This window comes from Cynocephalus volans, chromosome 1 (genome assembly GCF_027409185.1).
Source record: "Cynocephalus volans isolate mCynVol1 chromosome 1, mCynVol1.pri, whole genome shotgun sequence".
NCBI classification, from domain to species: domain Eukaryota; kingdom Metazoa; phylum Chordata; class Mammalia; order Dermoptera; family Cynocephalidae; genus Cynocephalus; species Cynocephalus volans.
The window spans coordinates 206,491,659-206,511,932 of NC_084460.1; the positions used below are offsets into that span (position 1 = coordinate 206,491,659).

General features: G+C 34.5%; 1 protein-coding gene across 4 annotated transcripts in view; it reads left to right on the forward strand.

Annotated features, from left to right (window-relative positions):
- R3HDM1 (R3H domain containing 1) overlaps positions 1-20,274 on the forward strand; it is a 192,450-nt gene that overhangs the window by 117,446 nt on the left and 54,730 nt on the right. For all 4 annotated transcript variants that reach the window (XM_063077268.1, XM_063077272.1, XM_063077281.1 and 1 more), the window contains 2 exons: positions 5,252-5,375; positions 18,398-18,552. In XM_063077268.1, coding sequence (XP_062933338.1) covers positions 5,252-5,375; positions 18,398-18,552 — 279 coding nt within the window. The remainder of the gene's footprint in view (positions 1-5,251; positions 5,376-18,397; positions 18,553-20,274) is intronic.

Here is a 20,274-nt window from a genome sequence, read left to right on the forward strand (position 1 = left end):
CGCATCTCAGTGAGTTTCCTTAACATTGTTGCTTGAAATTCCTTTTCAGTCATTTCAAGGATTTCCTGCTCTCTAGGGTCTAGTATTTAAGAACTACTGTATTCTTTTGGTGGTGTCATATTTTCTTGGATTTTCATATTTCTTGTGTCTCTACATTGATGTCTGGTCATATGGTAGAGCAGTTTCTTCTTCTGTTCCTCTGGAGTGGGCTTTGAGGAGAGAGACTTCCTCTTCTTTTTCTGGTCTCTGCTGGTGACTCTCCTTGTGTCAGTGCATTCGAATGTCTGGCAGGCCACCTGCACAGTGGTTGTGGCTACTACTGTGGCTGTGAGCAGCTTTTGCGGCATCCATGGCCATGGTGATTGCTATGGTGGGCCACCCATGCAGAAGTGATGTTTTTAGCATTCTCTCTTGCCTGCTGCCAGACGGGAGGTACTGCCTTTGGTTCCTACCTAGGACCCCAGGTGTGCTCCTGGCCTGCTTCTGGGAAGTGGGGACTGCCTTCGGCTCCTGCCTAGGGCCTTGGGCGTGCTCCTTGCCTACTCCTGAGCAGTGGGGGCTGCTATCAGCTCCTCTATTATTTCATTTTCTATTTGGACTATTTTTACTTTTATCATTATTATTTTCTTCCACTTAACTTTGGGTTTAATTTGCTTTTTTGTTTCTAGCTTCTTAAGGTGGAAACATAGTTTATTGATTTTAGATTTTTCTTTTCTAATGTTTTTTAATACTGAAAATTTTCCTGTAAGCATCATTGTACATATTATCTTTTTTTTTTTTTTTTTTTTTTTTTTTTTTTTGTCTTTTTTTCGTGACCGGCACTCAGCCAGTGAGTGCACCGGTCAGTCCTATATAGGATCCGAACCCGCGGCGGGAGTGTCGCCACGCTGCCAGCGCAGCACTCTACCAAGTGCGCCACGGGCTCGGCCCTATTATCTGAAAATTTGGATCTGTTGTGTTTTTCTTATCATTTAGTTCAAAATACTTTTTCTTTTCGTGTGTGACTTTTTTGACCCATGACTTTTTTAGAAGTATGTTGTTTAATTTCCAAATACTTGGGGGATTTCTAAATACCTTATTGTTAATAATTTCTATTTAATTCCATGTGGTCTATTTTAATCCTACTTGTAAGATTTCAGTGTTTTGGAATCTGCTGATTCTTTTCTGTTTGTTTACCTCAGCACAAAGACTCTCTTGGGTGATTATCCATATGCATTTGAAAAGAATTTATATTCTATCATTTTATTGTTATATGGCTTTTTGTTTGGAGTTCGTTTGTTTTCCTTTTTTTGTTAAAGTGAAATTCACATAACATAAAATTAGCCATCTTACTGTGAACAGTTCAGTGGCATTTGGTACATTCACAATGTTGTGCAACCACTACTTCTGTCTAATTCAAAAACACTTTTGTCACCCCAAAGTGAAATCTTGTACCCATTAAGCAGTTGCTATCCATCTCCCCTTCTTCCCAGCTCCTGGCAACCACCAATCTACATTCTGTCTCTGCAGGTTTACCCATTACGGATACTTCATATTAATGGAGTGTCCTTTTGTGTCTGGCTTCTTCACTTAACATAATGTTTTCAAGGTTCAGTAACTCAATACTTCATTCCTGTTTAAGTATGAGTAATATGCCATTGCATATATGTATATATATATATACACTACAGTTTATCTTTTTATCTATTGATAGAAATTCGGGGTGTTTCCACCTTTTAGCTATATTAAATAGCATTGTTATAAATATGCAGGTGCTTTTTTTTTTTTTTGGAGTATCTGTATTCAGTTCTTTGGGGTTATATATCTAGGAGTGGAATTGCTGGATCGTGTTGTAATTCTGTGTTTAACTTTTTGAGGAACCACCACACTGTTTTCTAAAGTAGCTGCACCACTGTACATTCCTGCTGGCTATGTACAAGGGTTCTAATTTCTCCACATCCTTGACAAAACACTTGTTCTCTGTTTTTTTGATAGTAGCCGTCCTCATGGGGGTGAAATGGTATCTCTTTGTGGTTTTGACTTGCATTTCCCTAATAGTGATGTTAAGCATCTTTTCATCATGTGATAATCATCAGCCATCCGTATATCTTCTTTGGAGAAGCATTTATTCAAGTCCTTTGCCTATTTTTTAATCAGATTGTTTGTCTTTTTGTTGTTGATTTGTAAGAGTTCTTTATATATTCTTGGTACTAGACAAATATTTTCCACATTTTGTAGGGTTATGGTATTAGGCCATTTCTGTTACTTATAACAACATATACGGAACTGTGTAATTTGTAAGAAAATAAAATTTATTGCTTACTGTTTCTGAGGCTAGAAAGTCCAAAGTCCAGGGAACACATCTGGTGAAGGCTTTCTTTGGTGGTGACTTCAGTGATGGCAGGGTGTTACATTGCAGAAATGGTGGAGCAGAGAGAGCAAGAGAGAGAGACATAGACACTCTCTTCTTTTAAAGGCTTCAGAACCACACCTGACCACCATTTTTAATCCATTCACTATGACATGGTCCTACAATCTAATCACCCCTTCAAGGCTCCACTTTTCAATTACCATAATAGGATTTCCCACCCCCTTAACAGTCACAGTGGGGGCCAAGTTTCTAGAACATAAAACTTGGGGGACACAATTCAAACTTCAGTGGGTTTTGAGGGGACATAATTCAACCCGCTATATTTATCTTTTCATTTTCTTGATAATGTCCTTTCATGCACAACAGTTTTTAATTTTGATAAAGTCCACTTCATTCATTTTTGTTGTTGTTGCTTGTACTTTTGGTGTCTTATCTAAGAATCTTGCCAAAACCAAGGTTATGAATTTTTATTCCTATGTTTTCTTCTTAGTGTTTTATGATTTTAGCTCCTATGTTTAGGTCATTTATTCATTTTGAATTAATTTTTGTATATGGTATGAGGTAAGAGTACATCTTCATTTTTTTGCAAGCATGTACCTAGTTATTCCAGCATTAGTTGTTAGAGACACTTTTCTTTCCCCATTGAATTGTCTTGAATGCCTTGTTAAATATCAACTAATTATAAGTGTAAGGGTTTTTTCCTAGTCTCTCACTTTAATCTGTTATTCTGTATTACTACCTTTTTGTAAATACTGCATTGTTTTAATTACTGTAGTTTTATAGAAAGTTTTAAAAATAGGAAGTGTGAGTCCTCCAAGTTTGTTCTTTTTCAAGATTGTTTTGGCTATTCAAGTCTCTTGCAATTGCACGTAAATTTGAGGGTGGGTTTTTCCATTTCTGCAAAAAAAGCCATTGTAATTTTGATAGGTATTGCATTGAATATTTAGATCTCTTTTGACCTTATTGCCATCTTAACAATATTGAGTCTTCCAGTCTTAAAGAAAATGGGATATTTTCCCATTTACTTAGGTTGTCATTAATTTCTTTCATATTCTATTGTTTTGGGATTTGTTTATTTCTTAAGTTCTGTCATTTATATTTAGACCATTTATATTTATCATATCTTCGTGATATATTGAATAGTATTATTATGAAATGTTTTTCCTTGTTTCTAGTATTATTTCTTGTCTTGAAACTATTTTTTTCCAATATTAATAGAGTGACTTAAGCATTCTGAGTAGCATTTAAATGGTATATACCTTTTTTTCTGTTCTCTTATTTGCATCTTTGTACTTAAAATGTCTTTTATGTACAGTATATAGTAGGACTTTGCCTTTTTAACCAGTCTGATTCAAGTGTCACCAGACCCTTTATAGTTAATATATTTATTGACATGGTTAGATTTAGGTATGCCACAATGCTATTTGTTTTCCAATTGTCCTGTCTGTATTTATTTCTGTCTGCTTCCTTTCCTGCCTTTTGTATTATTTAAACTTTTTTTGGGTATTCCATTTTATTTCTTCCATTATCTTTTTGTCTACATCCCTTTGGATCTTACAAATGTGTGTGTTCTTCTAGGGACTAGAATATGTACCTTTAGCTTATCACAATCTACTTCAAGTTAATATTGAAACTGTGAGTGAAATATAGTAGTTTTGTAACAGTGTAATTTCGTTTACCCTCCTTCCATACTTTTGCTGTTGTTATCATATATATTGCATCTGTATGTATTATAAACCAAAAAATAATGTTATAGTTTTTGCCTTAAAAAGTAGTGTTTAAGAAGAGAAAAGAATCTATTACTTATATATACACACACATACTGAAGAGTATAATAATGAATAAGATCTGAATTCAGGATTCACCTGTTACTTGCTGATACCTCTAGGAAAAATTAAGGGATCCCATATGTATCGTATCTATTCTAATGTTTCAAAGACGGGAAAACTACAGTATACTTGGGAGATTCTCGACTTATAACTAGTCTTGTAATCTTATGCTTGGCTGTTTTTCAGACAAGATGGGTACTCTTTGAGATCTCCACAGGTCTCTGTTCTTTTTCGAAGTGACCAAGTCAAAAGAGCAGAACCTGAGGGAGCCCATGAATCTTTTAAAATTAACTTACCACATACTTATATATCACTGAATTAATTGTTTATTCTTCACTCCACACTAGGTCAGATTAATTAAAGAGAAATTCACAATTGATATGAATAGCTCTAGGTGAAAAAAATATATCAAGCTAGTCTTATTGGCATTTTAGTTTGCATAAGAAATATTAGACAGAGTGGAACTAGAGCAATTGTGCATGAATTAGGTATGGGTAAACTGTTTTATTTATACAATGAATGCTCCTCAGCACTTAAATGAGCTAGCAGTACATGTTTCCACAAAAATAAGTCTCAAAAACAATGTTAATTACAAAATAAGTTTTGTGAAGTTATATATAATAGAGTATTATAAATGTAAATTTCTAAAATACCCAAAAATATATGTGTGGATAATAGAGAATATAGTAAAAGTTTGAAAACATTTAAAGGAATGATATTTACCAATATTGAATAGTGGCTTTTTTTTTGGAAGGTAGAGCAAAAGAAATGGAGTGAGCCTTTAGTTGTTTCAGTGGTGTTGGTTTTGTAAAAGAGAGAGATCTGAAACAAATATGGCAAAAAAAAAAAGCTAATTATGATTGGTGGACACATTAATAGGTGTCTCTTTTTATGCAATACTATATATTTGAACTTTCAAAAATTTTTTCAGTTCAATTTAAAAATGAAATAATCAGTTCTCACAAGGCTGGTGCTAGAAAAAATGATTAGTCATTACACTCTGCTGTTTCTCACAGAAAAATATTTCTGTTGCAAGTAAAATTGATTTTTTCCTCAATACTTATGATTCTAGATGCCAGCCTGTTATTGTGCTCCAGGCCACTATCACTCCAGTCAACCTCAGTATCGTCCAGTCCCTTCTGTCCATTACAATTCACATCTAAACCAACCACTGCCACAGCCTGCACAGCAGACAGGTGAGTAGCATTTCCAATGTCATGAATTCTTAGCTATGAGCATTGCTTTTTTTCCATCTTTATTTCTGTCATTCTGTTAAGATATTACCACACTCAGTCTAAAAAGGATTTCAAATATGTATGTACTACATACATATGAGTATGCAACTCAGTGAGATTTAAAAAGTGGGCAAATCTTAGCATTTTCCAGAAAATACCACACTGTCAGGTCTATATGCTAAAAGATTAGGAGCCATAATGGGAAGATTTTACCAGGCCAAGCAGTGTGATGAACAGCTACCACTGCCATTGTAGTTGAAGCCCTCTTTGCAGCCTGATAATCCGCATATGGTAACAGCAAAAGAAAGACAATTCAATTCTTCTGAATGGCTAACCAGAAGCAAAGGCCAAACCACCTAACTTTGATCAGTAACTCTAGCCTAGGGATGGTATTTTGATGTCTTACTCTTAGCGGGAATGCCTTTAAAAGGAATGACACTCTTAGATATCTTGTCTGTGTTGTTTTTCAATTTGTTGATTCTATAGTGAAAAGTATTTTTAAACTGGATACAGTCTAATACTGGGCATATAGAATATATTAAAACTAAATATTCTTTCCCTTTTGCCCTTTTTCAAATTTTCTTCAAACATTCAGTAAAAACTGATCTCAGTATTAAAAAGCTATCTTACTAATTTCAGTGAACTCATTTCTCTATATGCTTTCCACCTAAATGTGTACATCGATCCCAGATGTTTAATAAGGTATTTATCCAGCTTTTCATAACTCTACGAGTTGAAGTAGAATTTTATTATTGGTTTCTTTAGAACTTTTTTAGCTGCTTATCACTATTGGAGGCTTTCAGACTATGTGAGTGTGACTCACTGAGGCAACAGAGTCTCCACCTCCACTGAGGCAGTTTATTGGACTTGATACTGTGTGGAAATCTTAAGGGTTACCACTGCTTCAGGAGAAACATCTCTGCAGTGGCCCATCTGATAAGTATTCTTGTTTCTTGCTGATGCAAAGTCTTCAGTGATCACTGTGACTCACCAACTTCCTTTACCAGATATGATTTGTACTTAGCATAACCTGCAGGAGAACTTCCAGGTCCTTAATCTGTCACCCCTAGGAGTTGTCTTGTACTTAGTAGGCAGATTCTTCCCTTTATTTTATATGTTATATATCCCTGTATTATGCATACAACAACTGTTCTTCCAAAGGATATACAAACATTGAGTACAAACATTGGTCATTTTAGCAAAGTTCTCTGTCTCAAATATGAGTACTTTTAGTTTCAGGTTTACCTGAAATTTAATAATATAGTCCATGTCAAAGAATATTAACTAGTATGTACTCTGATTTTGAAAGTCATCAAAAATCATTCTTCATACAAGGAAACATTTGGTAGTGACACTGCTCATTAGCTTTACATACAGTGTTGTTTTATTCTAACAGAAATGATTATCTGGGTTTTCCTGGGCTTCAAGTAACTGACTTTTCATATTGATTTTGTCTTAATTTTTTTCTTCCAAAATTATAACTCAGATTATAGCTGATTTCATGATAATAAAAAAAGAAATTTACCTTCACACTCCTCTTTTAAATACCTGTGTGTGACTAATTAACTGAATGCATTAGTACAGCCTATTACTGAGTCAAGCAAAGATCATTTGTACTGTATTTCTGAGAGCTTATTAGTTTTGTTCTTTTCCCTGGTAAAAGTTTTATTCCTCTCCATGGTCAAACTGCCTACAAAATAAAAACCTTTAATTACAAATTGAGATTGGTGTGCTTGTACAAATGCATCTCTGCAAAAAAATTATTCCTGGGTTGGCCAGTTAGCTCAAGTGGTTAGTATGCTAAGGGTTCAGGTTCCCGTACCCACCAGCCGCACCCTCCAAAGAAAAATTATTTCTGCTTAATGGAAAACAACTAAAAATGCCTACGTGAGGGCTTGAATATCTGTGTGACAGACTGTGTGTTTATCATCAGTGATATTTTTAATTTGGGTGTTTTCTCTACTGCGAGTTTTCATGAGGAGAAAGGAAACAATAAGTAAATCAAATTGCATCTGGATAGTGCAGACACAGAAAAGAGAATCATGTCTTTGAATAGTTTTTGACATTTTGACTTTATGAGTAAGTCATAATATAAGATTTTCTAACTAGAGTTTGTTCTTTCAGTTATTTTATGTAGTATCCTCTTAACTTATAACTTCGGTTGGTTGAATCATTCAATTTAAACAATAAATGAGAAATAAATCCTCAGAGCATTCTTACCTGAAAAGGAAAGAAGTTTTGTTATGTTAATGAGTGTCATAGAAAATTTCCCATTAAGGAAATGTTTAGCAGTGCCAGTGCCTATTGCATTGGTACTTGTATAAAACCTTTTTATAGAATTAGTTGGAAGTTGAACTCTTAAAAGTTATAATCTGAAGGCTTTTTTTTTAAATTAATTTTTTCTTTGAAGATAATTTATTATACATACTTGTGGGGTACAACACTGATTTTCTATTATTGTGTACAATGTGTGATGGTTAGATCATGATGGTTAGCTTAGTCATCATTACAATACACAATCATTCATTGTGTCCATAACCAATTTCTCATTATGCCCCCTTTCTCTCTCCCTCCCCTCCCCTTTTCCACCTCTAGTAACCATAGTTCTTTTCTCTCTCTCTCAAAGTTCAACATATTACTGTGATTGTTTCTTTTTTCTCTCTCTATTATTTGTTTATTTATGGATTCAGCCCTCGGCTATGAGTGAGAACATGCAGTGTTTCTCTTTCTGTACCTGCATTGTTTCACTTAGGATAATTTTCTCCAGGCTCATCTAAGAGCTGAGAATAGTTGTTAGTGGTTATTTTTATGTCAGAGCTTACGGAAGAGTATGCATTCATGTTTGTGTGTATCCTAATTGAAAAGTAAAATGCACTGGGAAATGAACAAGGCAATTTATTGTTTCTGATTTTTTTTTTCCCCCGATTTATAGCAATTTCCTTTTCAGTAATCTACACTTTTGTGTGTAAAAATAATACTTTCTCAGTTTCTTTTTTGGATTTTTTTTCCCTTATATTTCTCTACATTTCACCGTTCCAATCTGATTAAAATTAGAAATAATTTGTTACATTTCTTACATTTTTGTTTCTTATCAAACAATACTTGCTTGTTCTAGAAAGTGTCAAGAAACAAACGTTATTTTCTTTTATTACGAAAAAGCACAAAATTATTCAGCCACATAATGAAAGCACTGGTAGATTTGGAATGATTTTTTTCATGGTGGTACAAATAATGTTTAGATGTTTATTTATGAATATAAAGAAATTTTGCCCTAAAGTAACTCAATTGAAATAAGTATTCTTCTTAGACTAGGTAGGATATGGGCAATAGAAATACAGGGATTTTCTGTGATCTTCCCTTTTGGGGACAGGGAGGAAGTTGGGAAGTCAAGGATAAAATGCTGTGGTCTTCTATCCACATGTGTGCCAGTAGACCACAATAGTATTGATCTCCTTGACAATAAACATCCATATATTATGGGAACTGAATTGAAATCAATACTAATATAACTGCTGGAGAATGAATGTGTGAGTCTTTTGTTATGATGTGTAACTACTGACTGTGGTCATTCAAAACAAGGTTGAGTCAACCTCTGTAAAAAGAAACAAGACATTCTGGCTGCATAAGGTTTTTTGGACACTGCATTGTATAACATGAAAGAACAACAAAATGGAAGTTAGAGTCCTGATGGCCCATAGTCATTTTTAACTGGTTTTAGGTATGTAACTTAAAGCCTCTCGGCTTCATTCAATCCCCTTGCAAAGTAAGGGAGTTTTATTGAATTGCCCATTGAATCCTCTGTGTACTCTAAAAATCTATGATTCTATGTCTCATGTGAGTTATATTTCTAGTTCAGAAAGGTAGAATACTGGAGAATTGGTTTGCAGTAGCTTAGCAACTTCCCATCAATAACTGGAGCCATGCAATCAACTATTTCAAAAGATCTGGTTACTTGCCACTTGCAATAATAGAAATTTATTATCTTAACTCTTTATTATAAAATGTATAGCTTGAGTACATTACATATAAGGCAGTGGCAGATAGTAACTATAGCAAAAGATTTTAGGTTTATTGAAGCCCTGGCTCTTTTCTGCATAGCTGCTTTCATTCTTATGACTCTTTTGAAAAGTTTGCATCTTTACCATATATGTTCAATATTTTGCATTAATTGGCCTTGTTCCTGAGCTGTTGGATTCGGGGCCGTAGCACTGTCTGAGAGGTTTACATTTCTCACAGTGAACCGGTCTCTTTTTCAGCTGCTTCCTGGCTTCTTTTTACTCAGGTTTCCACTGCTTTTTTGCTTTTTTTTTTTTTTTTTTTAAATGCTGTGTTAAGGTATTAATATCTGCTTGTATTTTCCATTCATTGTAATGCCTTTTAATCATGCATCATACTCAAAAATAGGGATTTGAATTTAAATAACAACCTTGGCTTAATATAATTTATAAAATTATAAATTTTAGAAATTCACAAAATCTTTTGCTTTAATTTCTTTTCCAAAGCAGATTAAGATGGCAGATTCAGTTTGGTTTGGAGCTTATCTATAAAGTTTAATGTCTAAAGCGTGCCAGACTCATTAGCAGAAGTCAAATACTTCTTTTTCCTTATTGCCACACAACTTTTTAGGGACATTTTTATTCACTAACTCTTGCCATAAGATGGACCTAAGACATCTACATACATTTGAAACTATTTGGGCTTCTACCAGGGATGTGATTCAGTTTTTTTTCATACATTGATTTTATTGCACACCTATGGGGAACAAAAGGATTCTGTGAAAGTAAATATGATTTTAATTTTGCAACCAGTTGATAAATTCAAAGAATATCAATGCATTATGTCTTCAGTCTTAGCTTTCCTGATAACTCAGAACCATGAGGTTCCAAATTGATTAAACTTTGTTACTGCAGACTTTGGTCAGATCCTGATGAACTGCACTGCAGAAGGAACATTTTAGGATAAACAATATGTAAGGTACATTGCAGGGAACAAATTTAAAAGTAACTAGGGTGTAAAAGGCAAGCAAGAAGAAACAGCACTATCGGGTAATCAGGGAAGGGGGCATGTTGATAGGCGATACATCTATGTCAAATAGGGACTGTAGACACAAAGTTAGTAATTCTTTATTGACAACTTTTGACTGACATAATAAGAATTTTGTATTTGTATTACTATGTAGTGGCCCTGGCTATCCTTGTTTTTTTTTTTTTATTGATTCTGTGAGCATTTCTTAGTATTGTGTGACCAGCACAGACTCAGACATTGTATGATACCTACAAACCCATCTATTTCCCTTTTCCCTTCTCCATTAATCTGCCGCCACTGAAATCTGGAGCCACATTTATCTGGTAAGTACCCACAGATTTCCTTGAGTTATATAGACTTTTCCATAGGATAGTTATTTAAATAGCTGTGAGCTATAACCTGTGTGGCTGTTTTTATTGAATTGTTTTTTGTTGGTATATGTGTTTATTTCAAGCATAGGAGTTGGGAGAACAGAGGATGGTAGAGGAGGAAGGATAGTAAAGGTGTGATGCAACCATGTCTCCTTCCAAATACGCCTAAGGCACTAGTCTTAGTTGAACTTGCCTGCTCACTAAAATAGTGCCACATGCAGAAGACTGACCAGGTTGAGATTTTGATGATTTGGAAACAGTTCTTCTAAATTGTCTTGCAGCTGCCTTAGTTACAAATAAATTTAGATTTAGCACAATGGCTCATCTTTTTTTTTTTTTTTTTTTTTAACTATCTTTATAATGCTTGTGATGTATAAGTTCAATCTTGAAAAATATTAATACTACTGCTGAGTGAAATAACCCTGGATTTATAGCTATTCTGACTAAGCAGTTCCTCAGTTCTTTTTATTATCTTTCTGATTATGTCTGATCTTTGTTATTAAGAATGCTTTCCTTTAACACAAATGCTAGTTCAGGTCACCTATATAAAATAAAACTAGCCTGTTAAATCCTGTACAATAGTTTTCTGCTGAGCACTGTATTTCCTTCTTGCCCTCTTCTCTGTTAAAGTGAAAGAGAGTTAAAAATAGAATATTCTTTGGAGCCCTCCAGGGAAGTACCTGAGCCATCAATTTATATTGTCCTAGTTCTCTCAGCTTGCAGAATTGATTGTGCTTTCCTCTGAAAGTGCTAGAAGAAATTAGATAATATTGCAACGGTGCAGTCCTTTAACAAAGAAGAATGATAGTGTTAAAAAACACCTATGTTGAGATCTGGATGTTTATGCTGTTGTCTGATATTATTTACTATTGGCATTGCTTGCTTTACAAAATAGACACTTTCCCATAATATTGACACAAATTTCTATAAAAGATACCCTGTTTTTCCTCTCACTTCCAGGTTAAATCCAGGCATACCATAGGAAGATTTTTTTTTTAATTCTAATATATTGAAAAATACTTTTTAATGAAGGAATTACTTACTTGGTAGCCAAGTTGGTGACATATTGAGTATCAGAATACTGAAAATACTCTTCTTGTAGGATTTTAAACATCTAATGGTACTTTTTATTCTCTAGGAATCTACTTCTCCTTCCTAATCTTCATCCTTCTCCCTCTTTTCCAGATCATTGGATTTTTTTCTCATACTTGGCAGTCTTCAAACTATACTTTTGAAACTATCAGAACTATCTACCCCCTCTTCCTTGTCTGAATAATTAGATAAGGGACCTGAACCACATTGCCACTTCTCTAATAGGTGCCACTCTGAAAGAGTTCATGCTCAGCAGCCTGAAATTTCTCTTGCTTAAAGGTTCAGAGGAATTTGTGAGCAACTTGAACTGTTCTTTTAAGATGTAAATTTTATTTTAAAAATGTGTATAATGTGAGTATGCCTGTAATTAAATGATTGTTTATTTTATGTTACTAAATGATTTTATTAATGGTTTTGTCTTACATGGATAATAGTAAGATTCTTATATTTGGGTTCATAGAATGATGTGGGGGGGTTGTTTGTTTTTAGTGTTTTCCAATTGAATATTTCTAGTTTTGCTTGTGATTATAGTAATTTTAACTAACATAGATCCCACAGTCTTCTTTCATTAGAAAGCCTGATAATCTTTAAAGAGTATAAACTTAAAATATACACTTTTAAGCCGGCGAGTAGGTTGTTGTTTGTTTGTTATAATTATTGGAATGAGTGGTCAAACATCTCATTCTGACTTCTAGAAACACAGTTCAAGTACCTGTCCTCAAGTCAATAGAATTTCCCTCCTGGGAAACCAGTCATACACAGCATCAAATGTTAAGTGGTGCTTTTGGTTATTAGAGCTTAGAAAGGTTCCTCAGGCCTTGATGGCTTCCTACCCAGTGTGGTTCAAACCTGGTATTTTCCTGCCTCAAATGTAAAAATTGATGGAAAGCTACTCAGCAGAGAGAAAAAAATTATCACTTCCCAGAACTTCAAGACTTTACCCATGAAACAGAACAGCTCCCCTTGCATACAAGGTGTCCAAGTTAAAGCTGACATTATCCCCCTGAGAGAAGTTTGACTTCTTGGCAAAGCAACCTGACTTTGTGGAGAAGACAACCAACACCTATGAAAATTCTGCTAGACAAATCTTCTGTAGACTCATCTGGAATATAAACAGAATATGTATTTTGAGCAAAAGCAGTGACTGAGGGCCGAGCCCGTGGCGCACTTGGTAGCGTGCGGCGCTGGGAGTGCGGCGACGCTCCCGCTGCAGGTTCGGATCCTATATGGGAATGACCGGTGCACTCACTGAGTGCCGGTCACAAAAATGACAAAAAAAAAAAAAAAAAAAAAAGCAGTGACTGAGGCAAAACATCAAAGCTAAAACCTAAAGAGGAACATTGGAGATTGACATGGAAATACTCGGGCTGAGAGACACAGAACCATGGGACATGGAACCTGAGATATATCACCATTTGAGCCTCCTCTTCACCTTCCCAGTTGCTTTATATGTATGAAATTTAATATAGTAAGGCAAGGAAGTGTAACTTTGAAATATGTAGATCACAAATCATGTACCTTTAGAGAAATGAGTGAAACAAGTAAAGGGGAGTCCCTCCCAAGTCCCTCACAAATACAGTTGTCCCTCTGTATCCATGGGGGGGGTTGGTTCCAGGACTCCCCATGAATGCCAAAATCCATGGATGCTCAAATCCTTTGTATAAAATGGCATACTATTTGCATATAACTGATGTACATCCTCCCACGTGCTTTAAGCCCTAGATTATTTATAACACATAATACAATGTAAATAGTCGTTATACTATTTTTTATATTACTTTTTATTATTTTTATTATTTTTTTCTTGAATATTTTTGATCTGTGGTTGGTTGAATCCATGGATGTGGAACCTGAGGATATGGGGGGCCAACTGTAATGTTTAATTCAAATGAATAAAGTTTTTCCTGACTGATTGACTTTATTTACAATAATTCTCTGTTTTCCTGCAGTTAAATTTATCTTGAGACTTAGCTGTCTTTAAACTACTGTAAAAGTCTTCATTAACCAAAATTCTCAGAATATTGGAAGGAAGTCTGCTTGCATTTGTGCTTCCAGGTTCTGCTTATTTGAGCAGTATTACTATGATACCATTTCAGCTTCACCATTTGTCCCTGAGAAAAGTAAATTTTAGAATCAGACTACTTTGTGCAAATCCCAGCTACACACTTACCAGCTGGTGACCTTGAACAAGACATGAACCTCTGTGCCTTTGTTTCCTCATTTGAAAAATAGAGATAATAATTATACCTATTTTATAAGATTGTGAGCACTAAATAAGTTAACATATGTAAAGTACTCAGAATAGCACCTGAAACCTAATAAATGTCATATGTGTGTTATCTATTAATATTACTTTATGGTGCCATTGAAGCAGTGGTAATTATATAGTACAGTCACATGTGGCATAACAATGTTTCAGTCAAGGATGGAGGGCATATATGACAGTAGTCCCATGAGATTATAATGCCGTATTTTTACTGTACCTTTTCTATGTTTAGGTACACAAATACTTACCGTTGTGTTAGACAATTGCCTACAGTATTCAGTACAGTAATGTGCTATACTGGTTTGTAGCCTAGGTGTATAGTAGGCTATAGGTGTATAGTAGGCTATACCATCTAGGTTTGTGTAAATACTCTCTTAGATGTTTTACACAATGAAATTGCCTAGCAACACATTTCTCAGAACATATCCCAGTCGTTAAGCAACTCACAACTATATTCTAAATGAAAAGGCATAGGAATTTTGGTGTGAATTCCAGAGCAGAAACAGAAATCTCACAGTCTGTCCTAAAATATTTTGTCTTTTTGTTATTTTTGGCTTCTCGACACATGCCTTCATTCTTAATGTGCAGTAGAGATCAGCTGAGTTCTTTTCTCATCCTTTGATTGTTAAACTTGAGTTCTAAATATGTTTTAAGTGTATTTACTTAAATACTTTCTTCCCACTCAGTTGGTTAGAGTACAGCCTTGTAATACCAAAGGCAAGGGTTTGGATACCTGTACTGGCCAGCTGCCCCCCCCCCCCCAAAAAAAAGCAAAAACAAAAAAACTTTCTTCCCATAGCTTTGTAAAATCTCTATTGATCAGATGGAAATGCTACGTGCGAAAAGGTTTTGGAACAGTCTGTGTCATAAGATCTCATCTCTGTAATTGTTACTGTATATATTGCTGTCTGCATAGAAAATGAATCTACCCATATATACAATGTGTAAATGGTGATTATAAATGATTGTTTTACAAGCGATTTTTTTTCCATAGTGGGGTTTTCTTTTTTTTGTATTTCTCATATTTTCTACCATGAAAATATATCTTATAACCAAATAAGGTTTTTTAAGGATGTGTTTTTAATGTCCACATTTTTTCAGAAATTTCAGAAATTACCTTCATTTCAAGCTTTACATATCAGATGTAAAGTAAAACAGTTTTGTGTTCTTCCTTATCAAGTAAGCACTTTGAGGTTAATTACATGAGATCTATAATTCTGCTGCTGTGCAGTTTTCTAGGAGAGGCTTAATGAGGGATCTGTGAATTCCAGACTGACACAATTTGTATTCATGGAATTAAGTGTCATTTTAATGAAAAGGTGATTAAATATATTTTATCTTATAAACTAATGTTACCTTAAAACTTAAATTCAGCTTTTGCTATCAGAAGCCATTTACTAAACATGAACAGTGAGAAACAAGCCATTCTTACTTAGCCTTGTCAGCACATAAGAAGCTTCTGATATTGTGTATTTACTTTTTCAAGACCTTTACTTTTTGCTGGAATGTTCTTTTCCTTTTATTTAAGTCCAAGCTCAAATGTCATTACTTCTGTGAATGTCAATTAGGGTTACTTTCTCTCTTATTTTCATAAGATTCTGTTTATACTGCTGTTGTCATATGGTATCATGTCTAGGAATACCTAATTTCAAAGATGGAGGACCATGCACATCATACTTACCTTTATATAACCCAGCTGGCATATCCTTCGCTCACAGTGTTCTTTTCACCCTCTGTAACAAATGACCATGTGCTGAGGTGAAATGTTTTAGATTTCATCTTATATTGTCTTTGTTTTTAAAATGTGTATGTTGTTTGTATGGATGTGTTTGTGTGTATATGTGTTGATATTAATGGTGATTAGATTGCATTAAGGACTCCAAGATACCATAAAAAGTTTACTGATGCAGATTCCAAGATGTAGTGTCCTCCAAGTGATCCACATTAAACTGATGTGACGTGGTTTCTATGGCTATTTATTGAAAGCTTTCTTTGTCAGATCTTTTTTCATAAGAGAATTTTAGGCAGGAGACCTCCAAGACAAATCTCAAAATTGGTAAACTTAGAAATAAAAAATAGAACCATATTTGCACATAAATTGTCTTTTCTCCCCCAGAGCTTTCTTTCAAGGCAACCTATAACCTTGAATATTTTTTTGAATAAACTACAAAAGTATTATGCAAAACATTTGATGTTTCTTGAGGAGATATGACTGTTTAAGATAAAGTATCTAAAAAGTCAGATATTTGACAGTGAGTTGTGCCAGGGTATTCATAGTTTGTTTGTTTTCATTTTAGTAGACTATAATTCTGCCAACTCTAAGAAGTTATTTTCCCCATCTTTAGAGAGCTGAGCCCAAATTGGGATGCTGTAACGTATGTGTGTGTAGAAGTGGCGTTTCCAACACAAGAAAAGTTCTTATGTTCACATTCCATTTCTATTCCTGTCTTTTAATTTTCTACAAGTGGAAATGTGTCAGTGTATGTTTTGATAGTGGTTGGAATCTGTGATATGAAACTGAAAAACTTGTCATTTGATGTACTGAACTAGGGTTGAAAGTTAATTGTTAGGCTAAAAAGCAAGAAAGAAGTTTCTTCTCTCTTCTTTTACCTGCCTACAAGTTTTAGTAGTATAGAAATTCACAAGGGAGAAAGGTTTATTTAGCACACAGCATATTATCCCTAACTATATTTCATATAAGAGTTAGAATATACATTTTTTTATACAAAGTTAGATTGGTGAGAAGTCATCTGAAACATGGCCATCAAGCTGTTGCCATAAAAATGGCAGCATTTTACAAAAACCTTTCTTTTTAAAGAATTCACTATTAACTGGCTTTTTTCTTTTTTTGTCAATATATTGCTTGGTTACCAGATATATTTCGTATCTTTAGAAAAGGGGGATGCTAGATTTTATTCAATTATGTAGCCCTTGAGCAGAATCATTACGGCTTCCAGGCAGCTACAGTGATATTGTTGTCTACGGTTAATACTTGAGGTATCTTTGCAGTTTCTATTGCTTTAGGGGTTAATGAGGATGGAAATGAAAACTGATATTTATAAGATAGCAAAATGGTGTTATCAGGGAAATAATTTTATTGGCCTTTAGCCGTTGAGGTTTGTATAGGTAGTAATGTAGTTCAGTTCGTCTTTGTAAAAACTTTTCCAGTAGCCTAAAGATAGATGATTAGTTTCATGTAATTTCTTTACAAACAAAAAAGAATTTGTGGTAGCTTCTAGTAATTTACTTGAGTCTTGAGCTAGTTGGTGTACCTATTAGGATCAGGAGACAAAATGCAATTCATGTTTACTACTCAAAGCTTATCATTGTAGATTCTGGTTTAAATAAGTGATAAATTCACTTGATAAAATAAATTTATACTTTTACTACTTAAATTACCAGCAGTGCCTTCAGCTTGGGGACAGTTGTCCCTTAGGTGTTTGATTTGTGCCTTCAAGCAGATTTCCTAATCTTTAATGCTCTGTTTCTCTAAGTGACCTCAGTTAACACAATAAGGAAATAATCTAAAAAAATTTTAATAACTCCATTTGCTTTGTGTCTTTGACACCTTCCTAATACAAAGATTCATATCTTAGTGTGATTTCTCAGACATGCAACTATTCTATAAAAGTGGTCCCCCTGTTGTGCAACTATTCTATAAAAGTGGTCCCCCTGTCGTGCAACTATTCTATAAAAGTGATTCCCCTGTTTCCCCCCGCCACCCCCCATTTTTTGGTCCCCAGCAGGGCTAGTTTCATGGGCATGCAAACTCTGCAGTTACACAGAGCCCCAGGCTTGCTTTAATGTTTGTCTGTTCCTAGTTTGAAATTCTTAATAATTTTTTAAGAAAGAACCCTACATATCTTCCTTTTACACTAGGCCCCACAAATTATGTAATCAGTCATGGTCCCCTGAAACTAGTTTTCATAATCCCATTGAACCAACTCTGTGGGACTATAAAATTTCTTCAACTGTAGGAGAAATCTTTGTACACAGATTTTCTTTGAATATATTTTGGCAGTGGGGGAGGGGGGCATGTGTAATTGACTTGGGTTACTACATAGTAAACTTTTAAAATGTTATCTCATAATAGTGGGGTTTTGAGATTTGCCACATAGACAAAATTCTGTCATTTTAGAACACAGAAGTGCTTGCTTAAATACAGAAACATTCTATCAGATGAAATAAATTAAATTCAAAGCAGGATTTAACTTATTGTGCCGTTACAGGTTATCAAGTTATGCCCAACCAGCAGCAAAACTACCAAGGAATAGTTGGAGTTCAGCCACCGCAGAGTCAAAGCCTAGTTGGTGGCCAACCCAACAACATTGGAAATCAGATTCAAGGAGTGGTCATCCCCTATCCTTCAGTGCCATCATATCAGGTATGTTGTCTCTCTTACCTACTTTGGGTAGAGATGATTTTGAAGAAAATAAATATATAGCTACAATGCGTCTTCTCTGTTCTCCTTTTAATACAGGAAAAATGTGTCTGTAATAATAGCTTTATCATCTTAAGAGTTTAGTTAGTTTTATTAGCAGCTTTATTTTATCCTCATTTTATTGCTTTATTTATTCACTTTATTAATATATAGAATGTCTGAACCACACTGATATTGGCAAGTAAATTTTGTCTGGTATTGTCTATGTTTCCAACTATATAGGTATATAAGCTGGTGTCTTATTCTGTTCTTCAGCCCTTTGGAAAGTCTCCTTTATGTGGAGAGAGGAATAGGAGGGAAAATATAGGTGGAGGGTAGGTATTTGAAATAGTGAGATATAGTACAGACCATAAATCAGTGTTTATAGAATAGGGAAGTATGTGTAGTTTCCCATGCTGGGGCTGATTTTTCTCCCCACCTCAATTCCAAAAAGGGATATGACATAAATTAAAAAAAAAAAAAAAGTCCTAGATTTAAAATTTATAGTTCTAAAGCAGAAATACCTATTGTTTCATAAATAAGCAGATGTATTTAGTATTATATGACACATTTTCAGAAATTTGTTTTACCTTCCTTCATCTTTATGGAATAACTTGTAAATGGATTTGTTTATTAGCCTCATTGTTTTTCATATCTGAGCCTAATGTTAAGCCCAAAGACCATTTTCATTTATCTCAGCAAAGAAAAAATAATGTAGTTGGGGAGATAAACTATATGTATATTTTATTGAACACATGGAAACAAATTGGTGATAATATACAGACCAGTAACTGAGGGGATCATGAAATAAAGCAATGAACAGGTTAAGGATTTAATATTGAAGGCTTCTAGGAAGATGGAAACCTTTAACTAGCTCTTAAAAGGAGAGATCATGGGCATAAATTGGTTAAGAAGACATTCTAATAACAGAGAAGGATATAAGCAAAGGTGCAAACATATTACATATAATTTCAGAAAATTGAAATTAAAGTGTGAAATGTGGAATTGTCAAGGGTTACTGGGCACTAAGAGTATGTCTAGTTTTGAAGCCCCTTGATGATAGAAAGCAACTACAAAAAAAAAAAAAAAAAAGAAAAGAAAAGATACATCATGAAACTAGGATTTGCATATCTTTTTCTCACATCTCCCATGCTTTTCACTCCTTATCCTCCATGCTTGAGCCTAGGCACATGTACCTGCCCTTCCACTGCTTCCTCCACAGCTTGACATGAGACAGGATCAGCACCAAGCTGGAAACACTCCCTTCTCAAGAACCCTGGTCATTCCATCTAATGTAATACATTGAGCTTCTGTTAGATTCCCCGGCACTGTACTGGGTGCTAAAGATTCAGATAAATAAGATCTGCCCTTGACATTTAGGGCCTCACAGTCTAGTGAGAGAAAGTCATTTTAAAATAAATTACAGCACTGTTAGTGTAGTTTTTTAAAATTTGAGCTGGATATTGAAAATATTCCAGAGTTAAAACAATTATTATAATTTCTATAGCATACTTTTTACAAGTTATCAATTATTTTCTCATGGTATTTCATGTAATCCTCACATTGTGGGAATGATTGTAGGAAATGTTGCTCTGACCAGTAGTGAATGACAGCCTGCTTTATGATATGCTTCTTACTACATTTGGTAGACAAGGCAGGTAGTGATAAACTGTCATCTAAAATGTA